This window comes from Nipponia nippon, unplaced genomic scaffold (assembly GCF_047370975.1).
Source record: "Nipponia nippon isolate SJK-2023a ecotype South Korea unplaced genomic scaffold, ASM4737097v1 scaffold_4, whole genome shotgun sequence".
NCBI classification, from domain to species: Eukaryota; Metazoa; Chordata; class Aves; order Pelecaniformes; family Threskiornithidae; genus Nipponia; species Nipponia nippon.
Genome location: NW_028262358.1, coordinates 69,389,642 through 69,409,918, shown reverse-complemented (window position 1 = coordinate 69,409,918; position 20,277 = coordinate 69,389,642). Strand labels below are relative to the sequence as shown.

The 20,277-nt window shown below is 39.8% G+C and overlaps 1 protein-coding gene across 1 annotated transcript in view; it reads left to right on the top strand.

The window, feature by feature from the left end:
• The window catches only part of CLVS2 (clavesin 2), a 50,738-nt gene extending 30,841 nt beyond the window's left edge, over positions 1-19,897 (top strand). Inside the window, exons 3-5 of the mRNA XM_009460781.2 lie at positions 11,790-11,900; positions 14,879-15,099; positions 19,738-19,897. Of these exons, the coding sequence (XP_009459056.2) occupies positions 11,790-11,900; positions 14,879-15,099; positions 19,738-19,825 (420 nt within the window). The 3' untranslated portion in view covers positions 19,826-19,897. The remainder of the gene's footprint in view (positions 1-11,789; positions 11,901-14,878; positions 15,100-19,737) is intronic.
• Positions 19,898-20,277: the final 380 nt, after the last annotated feature.

The window sequence follows — 20,277 nt, the reverse complement described above, 5'->3', positions numbered from 1 at the left end:
ATGTGTGAAGATTTATCAGCCGGGCTCCAAAATGAGCAAAGCTGACTGGAGTACTGCTTTAAATTATCTATTTCAGTAAATACACAGCCAGGATCTTTAAATGGCTGAGCATACAGCTGGTGTCTGATATCTACAACGTGGCTTAAAATGTTGTTCATTCAGGATGAGAACAGGTATTATAGCTCTATAGTACTACAATGTACACACATATACACATCAGCAGATTTCTTTGCCTGAATTGCCCAAACGAAGGGTAAGAATGCAACATATTAAAGGTGATCTTATGGTTATTCCAACTGGGATTTATTACATTTAAGGGAACTTAAATGAATTATCTGTGCATTTCTTATTTCCCTGTGTGCTGGCAGTAGGCAGCCTGTCTCTCCGTTGCTGGCATTTGGCTGATTAATTGGCCCCTTGGTTGATCTGTTTTCCTTTTTTTTCTGTAGAGCTTATTCTGGTGCTTTCCCTTTTTAATATGGTAACATCAAATTTGCTCAAGGTCTGTGAACTAATGTGGATTAAAAGTCAAGCAGCAGCAGCAGCTCTAATACATAATTGATCTACCAGTAGGACACAAAAAACTGATTCTGGTTCCTAGATAGGAAATGCTTTCTTTTTTTGTCCTACGCTGATAGTCTGAGCTCTTAAATCTATTTTAAATTAAAGTGAATAGGCTACTGGCAACTGACAAATTATCCATGGTAATAAATAATTTAAGAGATTAATTTGATGTTTGAGGCATAATGATTTTTATACTCAGACACACACACACACGCTCTATTTGACACATTCTTTTTTTATTTCAATGTGGTTTGATTCATTGGCAGCTGAAAATACCTTATGTCTAGCAAATGTTGTACACTTTGGGCCTGTATTTGTCTCTTGCTGTGACCCCACACCTGTTAGTACCGAACAGAAGATTTTGCTTGCTTGAACTATCTTTTGTGGAGGTGCGAGAGCTTTGTGACATGCTCTCCGGATACCCTCAACAACTGCATCCCTTTGCGAATGGACAGGTTGGAAAAGGCCGTGTCTACTTACATTAACATTGGCTGTGATTTTGCTTCGGCTTGTCATACGTCGCTTTTCTTAGTTGCGGAGGAATGACTCTTGACTGTTCAGTTAAGCGGGGGTGGAAGCTTGTTTAAGTTTTGATGTTCAGTGATATTCTCAGTGAAGTGAGGAGTTCTGTATTTTCAGGCTCCTTTTGAGGTACACATGGCGGTCACAGCAGGGGCATTTGCAGCTCTAGCATGAATGACAAGTGGATGATGGTTGCATGGTTGTGTGACTAATAGCATGTATGTGCCGGATGGCATGGCGTGGTGCAGTGTGTGGTGCTAACGGATGGGAAGCAAGCGACAGCCAACAGGGTGTCTCTCCCTTCCATTAAGTCCGTTCAGGCATACCATATGTCATCGTTCCTGTACTGGGGATTTAATTCTGTTAGCATCAACCACTAACATTGGAGTGACAGTAATATAAGAAAGCAGAAAATTTAAGTCATGCTGTAGAAGAGGGCTGCAAATCAGAAGGTGGCCAGGTCAGAAGAGTAGAAAGGAAGGGAAGAAAGATAGTAGAAAGAGGGAAGTAGGATCTTTTTGTGCATATTCTTAAGCTTTCTGTAAAAAATAGGTTACACTGGTTTAGTGTACTGCATTGGACTTAAGATGCTACAGTTTGAATAACATTTTAACAGTAGAGCAATAAACATTTTGCAAACTACAGTTACAAACATTTGAAGATGTTACATACGCAACAGCAATATCTTTTGTTAAACAATGCTATATTTGGAAAAAGATACTTTCAGATGTACTCACCCTTTATGAGCTTGGTAGAGCTAAAAGCATAGCAGTAAACAGTCAGTCTCAAAATGGAAATTGAACTTCTTTCCTAGAGGTTTTGTTAATGAATGGAGTAATCTGAGTGTTGCAGGCTTTCCCTGGTCTGTGAGCTGCCTGCGTTCCCCTCTGTGACATTTCTGAAAAGCTGAGCTCGCAGGTGGGTGTTGAGCCAGAACTAGGGGAGCAGCTCGTTCCCAGCCTTCGGAAACTGAGCCTGTTCAGTGTTGTGCAGGCAGCTTGGCAGCGGCCGTGTTTTGTAAATCCTGGGTCAGAGAGTGTGATGCATGAAACGTCAGGCTTTTCAAGTAAGGTGAGCCTTCGTTTAGGTGGAGTAAGCCATCCACATTTTCAGCAGTCACTTGTGATGAAAAGATGAGTGATCTCAAGCAAGCCAAGCACCTTGCGTATATTACATAGGGTAAATATTAACATCTACCTGCAAATCAGTTTTTTATTTAATTTGAGAAGTCTGTCATCACATTGGTTGCTTTGGGTGATGATGAACTTCAGAAATAGCACAGCTTGGGAAGTGAAGTGTTTTTGGAAAATATCAGCTAAAAAGACCTCATGTAACCTCAGTGATTTTATATTTTTCATCAGCGTCTGACTTGTTCAGAACTGTGCACTCTTACATGGTTTCTTTATGTTCAGAAGGGCTCTCCTGTGTTTTGATTTACACCCGTTGCCTCTGGTCCTGTCACTGGGCACCACTGAAAAGAGCCTGGCTCTGGCTTCTTATACCCTCCCTTCAGGTATTTATATATATTGATAAGATCCCCCTGAATTTTCTCTCCTCGATGCTGGACGTTCCCATCTCTCTCAGCCTCTGCTCATATGAGAGATGCTCCAATCCCTTAATCATCTTCATGGCCCTTTGCTGGACTCACTCCAGTATGTCTGTCTGCTTTGTACTGGGGAGCCCAGCACTGGACCTGGCACTCCAGATGGTTTCAGAGTTCAGTTCTTTTTCTCTGTGGATATCCATGTAACGTGGAATGAGGCGACTGTTATTTTCTCTTGCTGAGAAGAGATTCACATGGGTTCCACTTTTATCTTAGCAAGAAGAGATCTGCGTTTCTGATTTTGATCTTCCAAGTCCTTGGGTATGAATTTTCAAGAGTTCCAAAAGTGTGATTTTAAGATAGACTCTACCACCACATTTATTCATTACTGGCACATACTGATAGCACAATAAACATATTAGCTTTGTCCTAGATGTGTACGATAAAACAAATAATTATTTATTTGCCCAGTTGTTGCGAATCTCTGTTTTTTACTGGCAGGGTTTCTTTTATAGCAGCTAACACGGAGACAGCCATGCTCATATGGCTTTAAAAAGACGGGATTGATGTCTGAAGTTAGAATTCAACAACAGTGATTTACGATCCTCCAGAGTAATAACCGGAATGACAGTTCTCTCTCAAACAATATTGAAATTCCCTGGGCTCCCAGGAGCATTTTACGTGTGTGTACCACCAGCAGTCGTTCAGGAGCGCAGAAGAGGGAAGCTGAGGTGCGGTTACCTCATAGGAAACCGTATCTTTTCAAGAACCTTTGTAAATAAAGTGTAACTGAGCAGTTCAGACTGAGGCTTTCTTCAAGCTGAAAGGCTGAAATAAATCTCCATTCTGTACTATGACAAAGACATTTGAACACTTTTTGGAGCTGAGAATAGTTTTGTACTGCCGGGAACTGACCTCTTGAAAATTTGTATGCTGCATAGTTCATACCTCTACTTTTAATAAAATTTAATACTTATTAATGGATCTCAAGTCAGTTATTCAATTTCCCCAGTAATTTAAAGCTTAATTACGCTACATTCTAGATCTCAGTGGCTGTCCTCATCTGATTTTTCTTAAGTCACCATCCCTCCAATTTTACAGTTCAGCTCAATTCTCAGGACTCTCATTTGCATAGAGTGACAGATTAAAATTGGATGGCTAAAACAATTACTGCTCTTAGTGTCTACTGCAGTGATGGAGATTGATTTCTCATAGTATGAGGAAACATATGGCTCATGAAATAACTCTTGAATCACTACAGTCTTCAGTCTATTGTATTATTGTAAATTGAAACTGATAAAGTTATAATGCAATTTTAATGCATCCTGTCTGAAACTGAGAGTTGCATTTCTGGAGGAGCTTTGGATAATAAAATTGTAGGCAGCAGCTTAGAAGTTCTCCATTTCCAGGGAAAAAAGTGAATATTCTGGTTGGAGAATTGGTGTCTTTTAACTCAGTAACTTGTTGACACTGCAAAACTACACAATGTTGTTTGGAAGCTGCCACAACAAGGAAACTTGCATTTTTGCCTCTATGCAGTATCTCTCTTCACCCTATCCATCTGCAGACCTGTGCACCCCATTGCCTGTACAGGTATACTGATATACCATGAAGGATAGTCAGTTTGATGTAGCTTCTTGCAAATTTTGGCTGAAGCCAATCCAGAATTAAAAATCCATAGGTTGGCTCTGGTTCTTCTGGGGAATTGTCAGTTGCGATGACATGCAGAAATTATATGGAGGGCATAAGATTTGGTATTTACTTACTCTATTTTAGCTTAGGTCTGCAAAATCAGTCTTGACATGTGACTGTAAAACATGGGCCCTCTATGTAGGAATACTTTACATTTCTTTTTCCCTGCCTTTCTGTGCAAGTTTTGAAAAGGGGCTAGAAAAGAAACATGATGAATATGTTTTTCTCTCCTGCACATAGTAATTTCTCTATATCCCTCCCTGAATTAATTTTAATTTAATCTCTCCTGTTTTCCTCTGCTCCTCACTTTTATCTTATTCCTATGGTTTCTGCCTTGTCATTATCTTAAAATTTTCCTTCCTTCCTTATGCTATGAGGGAAATGTGAGCACAAGAGATCACATTTTGGTTAAATAAAACAGAACAAATAAGTGTAGCTCCCCTAAGGCAATTCTAGATAGGGTACTATTTAGCCTACTCACATTTGGAAGTGGTCAGGCACAAGGCGGGGGCTATCCGATAACTACTGATGCTCCTCTTTGAAATGGCCTCAGGACTGCTGGGAGGCTTTCTGCATGATGAAAAGCATCATGACAGTAATCCTGTGGGCAGTGGTCTCTGCAGGGACCAAGGGCTGTTTGGGCATCAGGATAGCCTCACTGACTAAAAGAGGGTGACTTCAGGATGAGGGTGGTACTAGCTGAGATGCTGGTGTGGCATTTCACCTCCTCCTGTGCAGTCCCTGGCCAAAGACTTTTGCCTTCAGGAATCTGAATATGGCATTTTTACAAACAGTAATTCCCAGCCTTATTTTTGTTCCACGAGCATTATGAAAGTATTGTTACTATATTTATGCACAGCGGTTTGCAGTATGGTGTTTTTTCCATTTGTCTGTAATCTTAATCTAATAAGACATTCACAAGCTGCCTGGAAAATGGATTTTTTTTCCCCTATGGGAATTTCCATAGAAGAAATCACCATCTGATAATTGCCTATTGTAAAGAATGATTTTCATCACAGGAAAAGAAAACAGTATAGAAGAACCTACTTCTACCATCTTTCCTACTGTTTTTCTGGCTTTGCCAATTTGGAAACAGCATTGGGCTGTGAATAAGTTTTGTGTTTTTTCCCCTCTTTTTAGTATCTCACATTCCAAATGAAGTGTTACCTAGAATTAAAAAAGAGCCAGTGTTTGTAGTTGAAGACAGAATTGCCCTTGGAAAACAGCATTTTTCAGTTCCTTTTTAAAATTAAAGCCTTCATTTTTCCAGGTTCAAACTAAACAAATGAGCCAAGGGAAAAAAAATACCCAAAATCCCAAGCCCCTGTCAAAACAAGCAAAAATTGTTAAAAGAATGCCACACAATGTCTAATTAAAACTTTTTTTTAAAAAAGGCCAAAACCTCTTGAAGTTAATTTGCAAAAATAAACTAATTCCAAATGAAAATGAGAGGTTTTATACAAAATATTTTCTTTATCAAGCCCATCTAATTAAAAAAATGGGAGTGATCCGAGCCCTTTATCCAAATATTGGAAGCACAAAATCTATGTAGATTTTTTATTTTATTATATTTATATATAGACATGCAGTCACATGTGGTCAGATGGCTTTTAAATCCCTATCCACCTAATTAATTTAACCAATATATAATTTTTATGAGTAGCATACTGAAATGAAAGATGGAAGATTATTTGAAATTAAAGCAGATACTTCAATAAAAAGAGCAATATTCTCACTGGATGGATACCATCTCTCTCCTCATCTCGTTCAATTTAACATATTTCTATATGAGCTGTAAGACAAAATGACTAATAGAGATGAAAAGGAGGACTGCCAAAAGTCAAATTGCTTCACTGGAAGCTTCTTAGCAAAATGACAACATCCAGTTCTAGATAATTAAATCTTATTTTGTAGGAATGTCACTGAATTATGTTAATTTGCCTTTAGGTAGTGCTCTTTTGGTTGAGCACAGTAACAAAAATTTATTTGGGCACTTTTTGTTTGTCTTAGAAATGGTTCAACATTATTTAATAAAAATGAAAAGCTCAAGCTAGGAGAGAACAATGTCATAGTCTTACAGAAGGAAATCACTTGCACAGCTATTCCAGGGATCAAGGAAAATTTCACCACCATTGAAACCTGAAAATTTTTTGGATCTGAACCTTAAAGAGCTTTAACACAGAGGGACAGAGGTGAAGTCTCCTGTTGCTACAGACAACCTAAAGCTCAACTTCCTCATAATTTAGTAATCTTTGTCTCAAAATGAGTTAGGTTGCTTATTCCCTCCCCAGCTTGCTGGATGTTTGATGATTCAAAATTGTCTACCACTTTCCAGTCTAGCTGTGTTCATGGTGAGCTTTTTCTAATTTGTTTGGGTGTCAGCATTGTCCTTTGTTTTCAAAGGGTCTTTCCTCACCTCTCATTTATTCTCTTTAGTGTGTTTATAGATAACATCTGCCTTCCAGTATTCGTTTTTGTAAACAAAACAATCCAAATTCTTTTAGACTCCACAAATACACTTTTCAGTCTATCATCCTGCCACACCACTGGATACGGTCCCAGTCTAAGGAAATGCCTAGAGTACAGGGGATCAGTCTTGACGCACGAGTTAGTTTGTTTTGAGACATTGCAATTGTGCTTGTCATGGATGGATGCCTGCAGGAAGTTTGGTATTAGGAATGCCTTGTTCTTTTATACCTTCAGTGAAAGTTACAGTTTGGGAGCAGGACTTGAGTATGCTTTCCTGATGTGGATGGATTTGGTTCCTCTGGTAATTCAACTCTTATAGTACTAAGGAAGTGAAATTTTCCTTCTAATCAGAGCTTTTATTTCTATGATTTTCCACAGTTTCCTCTTTAACATGCTAAAAATTAAGTTTAGTCGTGCTGCAACTTGCATGAGACAGAATGTTTCACTGTCTTTTTAGTGGAGCTTTCCATTAAGAAGACATTATTTTGGTTCATCATTTGACTGGAAAAGTAATAAATCTGATAGGATATTACCAAACCATTAAAAAGATACGGCAAGATGTGTCCAGATGGGCTGTTTGCGGGTGATGTGCATCTTGCCTGTGAGGCCCTGACGTGGCTGGGCTGCCAATGCATCTGTGGGCACACAGTGGTCCCAGCAGTTTCTAAGACTCCACTTCTAAGAGCTGTGCAGACACAGTTGACTTCAGTACTGATTTCAGCTAGGGGAGCTAATTCTTTAAAAGTAGACTTCAGAGGTTTACATGTAGACGCGATACCCAAGGAGTGGAGAATACTGTGGGCTTTAAGAAGTTCTTTAATTTTTTGCATTTGGTAATGATGAAAAAGGTGGGTCATTTTTATTATCTCTATGATAACAGTTCTGATACCACTAAGAAGACTCACTGATTTTCAGTAGGAATTTGGCACTTTGGTCTCTTAAGTACTGTTGAAAATATCATACCCTGGTTTTGCTGTTATTACATGTGCTGTAAGACTTTCTGCTGGCCACAGCAGAGAGCAGGACCCTCTATGAAACCTTGAGAGCTGGCTCGGGGGAGGACCAGGCCCAGCACAGCGTGGGATGTGATGCCCAGCAAGTAGAAACCTGGCTTCCTAGCATGTGCCGAGGGCAGTAGCAGGCAACAGCACTGGGTCCTTGGAGAGGAAGGTTGTGGAGACAGGTTGTATGAATTATGCGAAGCAGAGAGGTAAAACTGCTGTGCTGTGAGTGAGCAAAACCATGTCATTGGAGATGGAAACCTGGTGAGGCAGTTTGTTTGGGGTCATTCTCCAATGCTGACTTATGGATGCTGGAGGAGAGGTCCGTTACTGCCGCGCACTGGTAGTCGCCCTATCCTGCAAACACTAGTGTAGGGGTCTGCCTCTTCCTTGGCAGCCCACTATTAATTGTCACTCGTAAGCCTGGTATCACCAGGACTGTGGTCCTTAATGGTAACTACTTGCTTGCCTGCGCCTGTGGAGGGGCCATGTCCCAAACCGCCTTCATCAGAGGCACGCTTAGGTTGTGTTCTGCTGCATAATCAGAGGTTATTGTGAATGCTAAAAAAATCCACACACTGTGTATATATAATTAGTTCTTTTTAGTGGTTTGGTAATACCCCATCAGATTTATTACTTTTGCAGTCAAATGCACAGCTCACTTCGTGGCTGATCTCCATTTCTTACTGTTTTCTGGCATGGGATTCCTTTTACTTAGAATTCATGTGATTCATGGGTTACAGGCTTTTGTGTTGAAGTGCAATATGTCTACAGAGGCAGTTGTGACTGCCACCATGCTTGTGACTTAATCTACGTAAAAACCCACAAGAATCAGTGATTTGGAAGAAATTCCTATCTGCTGTTTGTGTAGGATGGCCATCTGTCTGGCAAATCCCTATGCGGAAGTCAGATACCTCTGAGAAGAGCCAGACAACCTTCTGACACCTGTTTCTCCAGCAGCTGTAGTTGCTTATTCCACTTTTTTTCTCACCAGGTGCTGTTGAGATTGGGTTTTGGATCTACATTCAGGAGCTTTTGAATTCTAGTCCCAGCACTGTGTACAATGCAGGATTATTCTGACCAAATCACCCTTTCTTTCAGTTGGGGGTTCCTAGTTACACCTCAGGAAGTGGTCCCGAATTTAGGCACCTCACTTCAGTCACAGAAATCGATAAATAACCAACTTCTTTAGTCAGTTCTGGAAAATGCCTTTAGAATTGCTGAAAAGCACTGAGACAAATTGGCTTTTAATATTAAGTGGCATCTTCCATTTGAGAATCATTCCACATATATTCATGACCCTCCATGTTAAATGGATTCCAGAAAAAGGTAGTGGAAGTGTCAAAGTGGTACTTTGTAAAGATTCTCCTTTTACCTGCTAGAAATATAGTATCTTCATAAATAACTGAGTACTGACAAAGCCATCCATTCTGAGCCCACGGTAGAATACAAATACCTGTTTGCCTATTAAGATCTTCTCATTCATAGATTGTCCTCAGTTTCTGTGTGAGACATCTTTTGAGCAATAAAGAACAAACATTTCATAACTTGGCATGTGTAAGTTTTGGGGCACTTTTATTAGTTTAAAAGCTTATAAAATCATGCAAGAAGGCATGCAGCCAGGAACGGCTGGTTTGCTTTGCTGTCTTTCATAATGCCTACATTACAAAAAGTGTTTGACCCCCGTGAGACTTAACAGTTGCTATTCCAGTGTTAACTCTGAAGGTATCTTCAAAGAAAGACATCTAGATGAGACTAGCAAAAGATTTCTTTTGCGGCTGTAGTGTATGCTTTTTTGTGCATGGTACACGGCATGCTGCACTGGACTTCTTTGCTGGAGCAAAGCCATGATAAACCAAATAAACACAACCTTCTGTAGAATGAATGGTATCTCCTGCAACTAAAGGTTAAGGTGTCATCCAATGATTTATCCTTCCTAATGGATTCGTTGGATTGCTGTGATAGGAACATAATTTATTACCTTTTGTGCATCAGAGGTTGTGTTCTCAAAATGGTGTTTTGGGATTCATGATATTGAACAGGGTGAATTACGTGTCAAATTATCAACCATCCTGTTTGACATTTAGTCAGCGCTGACAGGAACTAGGCGTTTAGCAAGATGAGGTTTCTGTAGCACAGTCTTTCAATAGGATTGTTTTGTTTCAAGGCTGTTGTTAATCAAATGTTTCTGGAGAAAATCTCTAAAACAGACTGTTAATTGCATTGACTGTTTTGCTGTGGCCAGCCAGATGTTAGTGGTGTGTGTTGTAGCTGTCATCCTCCCTGTAGAATATTGGTAAGGCATTGCCTCCTTGATGGAAAATATTTCATCTCATAATCCACTAAGTTGTTGCAGTTTGGAGGCAGGTGGCCCCCCATGTAAAGACTCCCTGGGTTAGGGGTGCCTGCCAGTTTTGGAATGGTATTTTTGAGAGGAGCAGGTGACCTCTTCAGGCTTCGTTATTCCCACAGCGCTGTACACATTCGCAGAACTAAGGAGGTTGGTTGGCAGATGTGCTTTTTCAAAGTATATTTGTATCTGGAAACGTTTCTTTAAAGATTTCCTTCCTACAGTTCCTGCCTTCTTTATCTGACAGTTCTTGATTGGTTGATACAGCTTATGATTTTTTCTTGGCCATTTTTTTACTGTGTGCTGTATGACCTTAAATCAGTATGCTTCAAATGCTGCTTTGTGCATTATATCTAGACTGTTGGATGCTTCTATATGGCCTGCTGTCTTGTCTCCAGAGGAGGCAAAATATGTCTGTTTGCACAGAGTGGTCTGTCTAACCATTTGATTGCCTCCTTTTGAGCCCGATTCCACTGACACAGACCTGAAGCTGCCTTTACTGCATCCACGCAGGAGGAGGAGGAGGTGTAGCTGGGAAGCATGTCCTTTTTTGTACCTGTATTGTCAAATGGGAGTTGCTGCTGCTGTGAGGAACCTGGTTTTGATCTAAGTGACTACCATGGCTGCCTAGAGTGGACCACGTGTTGAATAAGGGTTCAAATGAAAGCCATTAATAAGTCTGTATACCTAAACACCGAGAAGGTTCTGACATAACCCATGAAAACAAAAGAGGACATGCATCAATTTACCAGCCTGTTTACACCTCTTGCTTCCTTGCTCAGTGCTGTAACTCTAGGCAACTTAGAAGATGGCAGCAGCTTATTGCATTGTTTGAGTGTGTGATCAACCAGGCAAATACAAAATGAGGACATGCAATGAATTTGGCAATAATATTCCAGGACTGAGCGGCTGCCTTCTTCAAACCGCCAAACCTTCTGGCATATTCTCTTGACTTAGAAACTGAAAATGGAGATCAGAATCTTTTCTAGTGAGTTGTCTGCCCCTTGTGTTTTTCAGTAAGAAAAAAGAAAAGTCATTGCTATAATACAGATATTCTATCCTTACATTTAAGGTCCCAGAAGGCCTCTGACTATGTGACAAGAATTACTGTCATGGATATTGCATAACAGTTTATGCATAATGTTTAATGCATTCTCCGTTTTATGAAATATGGATAATATTGGAGACATTTTGAATAGTAGTTTAGATTTACACTTTCTTTTTAAGGTGGAAACAAGAGGGACATTTTTAGTGCTCTTCAATGACACTGGAAGAGTTGAGGTGGTTACTATTAAAAATGAATAAAATCCATAGAAGTGGAAAAGAGAAAAGTATATTGTGTGGATGGATTATGGGCAAATCATAAATGTTTAAAGCATTTCTGGAGGTTAGAAATTCTGTGCCTTTATTTGAATACCATAGCTGTCTCAGCACGCTTCCTCACCGCTCTGTCCAGGGTGCGTTGCTGCTTGGTGTGGAAGGTTGGAACTCAACTGAGAGGACACAGTTTTGAAGAATGTTTCTTCTTGTTTAAGGTTTATTATTAAAATGAAAGCACTCAGCATAAAAAAAAAAAAAATATTTGATGCATGTGCAACTTCAGCTAAGAGTCAACTCACATCGTATGTATTTGTTTTGTGACATACAGGACAGCTTTCCAGCTCGGTTTGGAGGAATACATTTCGTGAATCAGCCGTGGTATATCCATGCCCTCTACACAGTTATACGGCCCTTTTTAAAGGAGAAGACACGGAAAAGGGTATTCTTCTGTTTAATTGTCCATTACCTGGCAATTGTAGTCAGCAGACATATCACACTGTAATAAAGTAGATATACACAATATATCAGCTTGCTGTTAGTGGAAAGTATTTAAATACATCTGCATTGTAAAGAGTGTCTTTAACTGTTTTAGAAACTTATACAGTGTTATCCTTTAAGGACACGGTCAAGCAGTGCATTTAAGTGCATTTTTAAATGTAAGCATATGCAATAAAAAATATTGTCAACATTACAGATTCTATTAAGACTTTATTCAATTCAATTCTATTCAACTTCTGTTAAAATTATTTGTGTCTTTCTTTTAAGAACAGAGGTAGTGAGTACGAAGTCCTTTCCTAGTGTGATTTCCTTGACATTAGCATGAACTAAAATCCACAGCTGGTATACAGTAGTTTGCAAATACTGATCTGAATGAACACCAATGAAAGGAAATTTGTGTGCATGCATCTGTGCATAAGCACGAGTAGTCTCTGAGATGTTGCTGAAATTGCAGCATTTGCATCAATGCAATTAAATTAGAGCTTGGTGGTGATAGCACATAGAATGATATTATTTCTGTAACAGGAAATTTGTCATCCAGGAAAACACAATCAGCATTATGTACAAAGCCACTATAAAGAATGTGATGATCTTTTTTTTTTTTTTTTTTGTTGGGATCAGCTCTCTAAGCAACTCTATATTTTCTCTCCTAAAACACAGCATACAAGGCCACAATGATCCTTGGTGTTTAGCTGGTTTTTACTGACAAATTATGCTTGAGAGGCCTCTGGTATTCACAGATTTTGAACTATAGATCACAAAGCCTTTTATGTAATATCTGTTATAAATATGCAAATGAAAACCCATTTTGCAGGATTCAGTTGCACTCCGTTGACTACAGCTTCAACAAAGAACTTTATAGTGCCAGAGATGTTTGAGGCGTTTTTAAGTCAAGTGCTGTGCATGCATAACCAGGGAGTAAACTACAGCTCATGGGTGTGTTACAACATTAAATATAAGTGACAAGGCAGTTGAACATGGGTGCTTATCAGTTAGCATCTACATTTTTATGTAGACACCTGAATCAGTGGCACGTATTTTCAGAAATGCTGACCTTTACAACTGTTTTTGTCAATGCTGAGGACCTATAAGAAGTAGTCAGTTGGTTAAATATCAATTTAGGGTCCAAAACTTAGTGTCAAAATGTGAAACTTATGCCCAGCATGTAAAATTTGAAATCAGCTTTAAAAAAAAACATAAGAGAACAAATGATTATGAAAAAAAACCCAGACCCAACAGAATTGTCTTCAGAATTTTATCAGGCTCGTTATTTGTCTGTTGTGTTTATCCTGAATTATTTTGTATTTTTTTAATATGTCTGATAGATTTGCAACTGATAGCCATACTCAGATCAATGTAGTACTAGGCATGTATAAAAACAATTGCTAAGAAGTGAAATGTTTGATTGGAAAGGCACCATAGAACAAATTACTTTTGCCATTAATGTTTGTTCTTTCACACAAGGATACATTCCTTTCTGAGATGGAAGAACATTGCTGGGTTTGCATGGCCATATTAAGCTTCCTGTCTCCACAGCTGACTGGAAGATGGGCTGAAATAAGCAATACAAGACAAGCATATGTTTGGTCTTTTTGTCTTTTGAATTTAACTCTTGATAAATCATGCTAGGGGTATAGCTGTCCAGAGAAGTCCCTGCAAAGTGAAGTGGATGTGAATCGATAGTGCTTGATGTCTGTCTGTGCACACACCTCTGCCTGCCCTGTGGGGAACGACAGACAGCGTACAGCTGTTTGGAGGCAACATCCTACCTTGCTGTCCTGGCTACTTCAGCACTAGTAAATTAAAAAGGGCTGGGCACTGACATTCCTACTGTTTAATTGTATGGGCACTTTCTGGCATGGCACTGGCCGGTGCCAGCTGGTGCTTTCTTAGATGTTGCCCAGGAACAATTTGGGGATGGCATGGACCAGTGAGCAGTATGGATGAGGTGAGCTTATTCTGGAGATGAAAGGAGTTTAACCATATGGATGTGAACTGTGCCATGGCACTTGCTCTTAGTCCCAAAGAATGAATCCTGACCCATCTTACTTGCTAGTCTAGAAATAGCTGCTGTGAGCTGCCTGTGTAGCCATACCCAAGAGCAGGCATTTCCTCCCAGTGGAACGTCTGCAGGTCCCTACTGTCTGTGGGAAAGGGCTGTCCAAATCCAGAGGTGCTCATTGGTCACACATTCCAGGTCTCTGAGGAGAAACAATAAGGTTAAATATAAACGTAAATACAAGTATTCATATATATTTATATAAATGTAAAGCCTATCTGAAAATAAATCAGTCTACCAAAACACTGATGGAAAATATCAAGTAGTCCATCAACTATTCCCTTATTGTTGTCACAGAAATTGTTGTATTGTTTCTACTTACTTCATATATTGTCAAGTATGGATGGTAGTTACTAGTACCACCATATCAAGGAAGAAAAATCTTTCCAGTGGATTTTTCATTACACTGAACTATTGATCTTATTTATAGAACTCATGGCTGGATGCTGAAAGTCTATGCATATTCCTTAATGTATACAATGAATATTAATTTTATTTATTATTTATGGTCTTAATTTATTCACTTAATTTAATTCACAGGATTAGGGAAAGCAAATACAAGAGATAGGCAGTCTGTCTAATCTTCAGTCCGTCTAGTTATCTGACATCGTTTTTTACCCTCCGTAGGCCCCTTGTCCTGCAAACATTTAAAGTCATTTATGCTTTAATCACTTTGTGGGTTTATGAACGTAGTATGAGCATACTTAAAGCAGAGACGACGTGTGTGTTGGTGGCCATCTCTATTAGCCCAACATGGCTAGAATATTGGAACTGTACAATATCCTCTAATAATGATGATGTAATTTGGGCTTTGATGATTTTTGTGATACAGCTTTGTTTTTACCTGCATGTACATACAGATATTCCTGCATGGTAATAACCTCAACAGCCTGCATCAGCTAATACACCCTGAGATCCTGCCTTCAGAGTTTGGAGGAATGTTGCCCCCCTACGACATGGGAACATGGGCAAGAACACTGCTTGACCATGAATACGATGATGACAGTGAATGCAATGCGGACTCCTACAACGCTCCTGCAAAGGATATAGAAAAGGACCTCTCTCCCAAATCCATGAAAAGGTGGGTTAAAGGTACTGTGGTCTTCTAGTGTTGCCATAAGGTTAACATTTGCCTTCCTCCTCTTTTGTGAAGCTGCAGGTAGTTCCCTCAGTTTATTATATATGAGGACTGTTTTTTTTCCTTTCTTAAGATCACTGTTGATTATAGACCATAGTGTTGATTATTATTCATGTGAGTTGTGAGCTCAGTACAGCTAATTATTTCTGTGGTGCCATATGAGTAGTGTATGCAGTACTGTGTTTGGAATAAGCTGATAGCCTGCCCCAGCCTACAGTAAGTATTAGAGAGACAGTGCTAGCTGGAGTGAGCCTCGGTGCAGAGGATAAATTGGGGCCAATTACCCAGCTGGGTGGTGATGATAACTCTTACTTTCCTCCATCCCATAGCCCAGTGCCTGGTATCCACAAGCCTGTAGGTGCCAGGACATTTACAGCATCTGAACTGTCAGTCACAGTGACTGCACACAACGTGAGAAAAAGTAATGAGGAGAACCAAGACAAAAATCAGTGCCAATCGTTATGCTTAGGTCCGGCAACATCCTGGCATTCTGATATTTTTCTCTTTGAGAAGATACAGTACAATTGCTTGCTGCATTTTACCATTCAAAATAAAGTATAGGGAGAGGTTAGTTACCTCTCCAGTAACTATAGAATCAGTGAGGTGATTCACTTGGGAGGGGGAAACCTGGTCCAACCATGCCAGGACAGTAGAAGAAAAAGGGGAAAGATCACAGCAGGGTGATAGAAAAGATTGAGCAGGGCAGCAAAAGTCAGAGTGCAGCTCATAAGGGGTAGGCCTAGCAATGAATCAGAAGAGAACAAACAGAGCAGAGAACAATATATAAAGTCATTAAAATTAAGTCAGAATATGCTAAACTGAGAATTCAGTTTCAGGAGACGGCATTTGATGCAAAAGGGAGAGAGACTCTGGAAGCAGATCAAACAGGATAAAATATTTTCAGACTCCTCAGCCAGGAAGATGATTTTGGCTGGAAAATGTTGCATAGATTGGGGAGGACAGTGTGGTTTGAAAGGGAGATATTTTTTGGGAAATAGAGAGGAGACAAGAAGAGATTGCCATAGGAATAAAAAAGAAAAATAGCAGTGAAGTTTAAGGATTTTGTGTTGAAAAAAACCTACAGTGCATTGAAACTGGGAAATAGCAAGAGACTGAATGGGAATGAACTAGGATAAGATGTTAAAAAAGGTCCTGAAGCCATATGACAAAGATGCAATTAACATAAGTAATAGAGAAAATGGGACAGCAAAGAGTCAGGGGAAGGGGAAAAGTGAGCGGTACATTTATATATGATTTGCACATAATACAAGAATTATGAGACAACAGAGAAGCTGTTTTGGAGAGAAGGGTGGAATTTAGGAGCCGAAATGCAGAAGTCTTACTGTTGCAAAATGAAGTCATGTGAGTAAATAGCTTCATCCACGGATGCAACAAAAAAACATAAGGCCTGTGAGGAGGCCCTTTGGAGCAGACTTTTCCAGACTATGCTGGGCAAGCACATTATTAAACGGAAAAGCAGTGGATTGACCAGATTCTTCATTCTTTCTTAAAGAATGCTTTTTCACGCTTACCTGTTTTCTTCTCATTTGACTTGTGCTTGAAAAATCCTTCACGTAGAATTACACTTCAGTGTAAACTTCAAATTGGCATTCTTTCAGTCTGGGTTAGCTGACATAGTACGAGACATACTGGAGAAAATAAGCAGGTTGAAATTAGTATCTACATACTTTTGAGCTGAAATTTCCTCACCTTCTTCACATTCTTTTTCAGTTAGCCTGTCTGCAGCACCTGCTGGAATCCTCCTTCCCTGCTGTTGGATATAAAAAGTACTAAGTAGACTTACTGTGCTGGTACCAAGTAGAAGGGAGTGGTAGTAAAATGGACAGAAAGTCCCAGGACTTTGATGTATTAAGTGCACAGACTATGTTAAAACAGAAATAGAAAAATTAAGGTAGAACAGATAAACTCTGTTTTATTAAAAATTAAATTTAACTTGATGGATTGTTTCTCTCAGTTTAGAACCACAGTCAGTGTGATATGCTAGTGCAGAAGAAGGTTTTTAACATATAAAAGCCATGACAGTAAGTCAATGAAGTGTTTAACTTTTTAGAACAAATTTCACAAGTGTCTAGCAGACCTCCAACAATTAACTTGTTTAATTTGGCTTGACATTTTAAAATTAGTTTATTGCTCTGAAAGAATATCCTTCTTAAACCAAAATCCTGCTGAGAATTCATTTCTTTGTTACTCATTTTTGCCCCCATATGAACCAGTGATATTCCTCCCTATCACCTCCCTGAACTTTTAGTGAATTGGATGATCTCTACTTGAAAGAAAGGCTGATCGTGGGGAGGGTGGTGGAGATATTAATCCCACCTGTAGCACAGACCTCTGGGGAGAATGTGTTCATGTCAGGTGGCACCATTGCAGCTGTCTCAGCAGCTGTGTTTAGCCTGTGGCTGTGTCCACCCGTGGCTCTCACGGCTGAGGCACCCAGCTGGAGACCTGCATCCTCTTCTTACCTAACCCCGCAGGGCAGATGCCTGTGTTGATCAGCTTTGCAAAGTATCTGTGTGTGGCTTTGGTTCCTCACCTTTGCAATGGGGCTTTGTAGCACAACTCTGCCCTACTGTGTTTTGGGAGAATTTATTCAGTAATGTCTGTAAAGTTATTTGGGAGATGTAGATAGAAGGTGCTATAGACTTACACAAATGTTTTTCCTTTTGCATACCTTCATTCATGAATTGCTGCTGAATGGAATGAAACATGACAGCAAATGTTGATTTAAAACTGAATTAAAATGATTTCTCTTTCTTCAAGGCAATTAGGCTCCCAAGCTTACAAGCTCATGCGGGCTTTATTTTCACGTCTGCCTTGGCATCAGGGAGTTTGGAGGCCCTGGGAATTTGCGGCCAAAACTGCCTCACTGGGAATTTCAGGCCAGGTTTGCGGCCTTTCCAGCTCCCCTTCAGTTCCCCAGATGAGAACTGGAGACCTTGGCTGCTCAGACATTGGCAGCCTAGGAAAAGGCTGTCTCCTGTTAGTACTTACATTCAGCTGGGATCCTTTGAAATTAGTATGCTTCCACAGCATTTTTTTATCTTGATGAACTGGATTTTCGAGGAGTACAGCTTCCCACCAGCAAATTTTCAATCAGCTTTGCATTGGCACAGTACCTTGTGAAGATTTTAAAAAAGCATTTTTAATTCAGTGGTTTAGTTTTCTGCCTGAGGAACTGACCAGCGTTCTAGATGAGGGTTATTGTACAGTTCTAATTAAAAATTTTTAATTATGTTTATCACAAGAGAGACTATCAGATCTTTAAAGCTCATTTTCTTGATTTTAGCACGAGTAAGAGAATGTGGTAAGTATTATTAGAAAATATCCTTGTGTTTAAAGTTTTCATCTAGGCTTTAATTCAGATGTTTTTTCTTGTGTTTTTGAAGGTTTTCTTTAGATTTTTTGAGAAAGACCAAATTGTCTCTTGCTATCAACCTCATTCCTTGGTTTCAGTGGATGATGCCAGTTTATAAGAGTGGGGGATTGACTCTCTATGTTTATCTTAGGAGAGGTCAGAATTCGTAAAGGTTTTTCTCTGTGCTGTAGCCCTCCAAATGGGCAAATCTGTAGCAATGCTGCAGTCACAGTGTGCTTCTGCTGATCAAAAATAGATGCCTACATTGTAGAGATGTACACGTGCCCTAGCCATCTCAAATCTTTGCAGAAAGGAAGAGAAACAGATGTTTCTAGCATGAGATTCATCTCACTAAAGGAAACATCTAACAAGGGTTGCTTTTACTGTACCCCAGAAGTGTCTGCTTTTTGACAAGCTGAGACATAGGTGATGTAAGACCCCATCTTAACACTTTGGACTCTGTTTTTAATGGAGCATTTTGATTTTGCTGGAGGTTGGGGTTTCCTCTTTTTTCCCCTCACACATGGCTGTTGCAGCGTACGAGTGCCAGTGTTATGCTTCTGTGCTGAATCAGAGAATCTGGAGAAATTTTACAGTCATCATTGAATTTGCCCTTAACCATCCTTCTCTGCTCTGTTTAGTTGAGCTGATAAGTGAGTTTGACAGATGTGTCCACTGCTCCAGAAATCCTGCTGGCCATGGCAGGATTCCTTAGGGTTGGCTTAGGAATGCACTGTTGCATTTAAGTGCTATTCAGAAAAGGAGCAACTTCTGCTTCCAGCTAACACCTGCCTCTAATTGCAGTGTGCTGTTAGCCAGCTGGGTGGCTGAATTGTACCTTCTTCACCAGCCACATGCCCTATAACCTTCTGGTAGAGACGGTCAGTGCTTAAGTCAGGACAAAAGACAGTTTAGTTTGCCCTCTGTTGTGTGCTGAGGATGCACCCTGCTTCACTCTTTCACTGAAGAAAAGAGGATCCACTTTATTCCACCTTTTGCTCCTGCATCCACAAACCAGCCTTTTAAAGCTGTGTAATCACTCCATGAGGGTATTTTCTGACCATTTGCAATGATTAGATGCTTGGGTAATGCTGTACCATTATTTTTAAGCCCTAGCAGAAATGAAAATCAACAAAAGAAAGCTGAGGTTTACCCTCACTTGTCTTGATCTAGAAATGTCAAATAAACATGTTATCCCTCTGCAGGTCTCAGTCGGTTGTGGATCCTGGGGTGCTGAAACGCATGGATAAGAACGAGGAAGAAAACATGCAGCCTTTGCTTTCACTTGACTAACAGTTTCTGAGCATCGGACATGAACTGAGGTGGAAGGCACTGCCTCTCAGCAACAAGCAAACCATTGGGAAAGAGTGTACCAGCTGGAATCCTATTTACTCATGTTAATGTAGCATAATGGCAGCAGGCAGCAGGTTTTACTATTCTGCCTGAATTCTGGATGCCCTGGGGTGAAAAAGAAGAGGAGAAAAAAGGAAAATAAAATGAAATAAAAAATAAAGAGGAATCAATAATTTATTCTGTAAGTGCCAACTTGTTTGTAAATACAATATAATCCTCCAGTTTGACTTTGCAAGTTATGGTAAACAAATGCTATGGAAATGAGTGACTATTAAATATGTCAGTGAAGTGCACCATAAAAAAGAGAAGAAAACGTGTGCGTGCTCACACACGCACACAGATACACACAGAGAAACACATACTGGACAAGGAAAAATATCAAAGCCAATTAA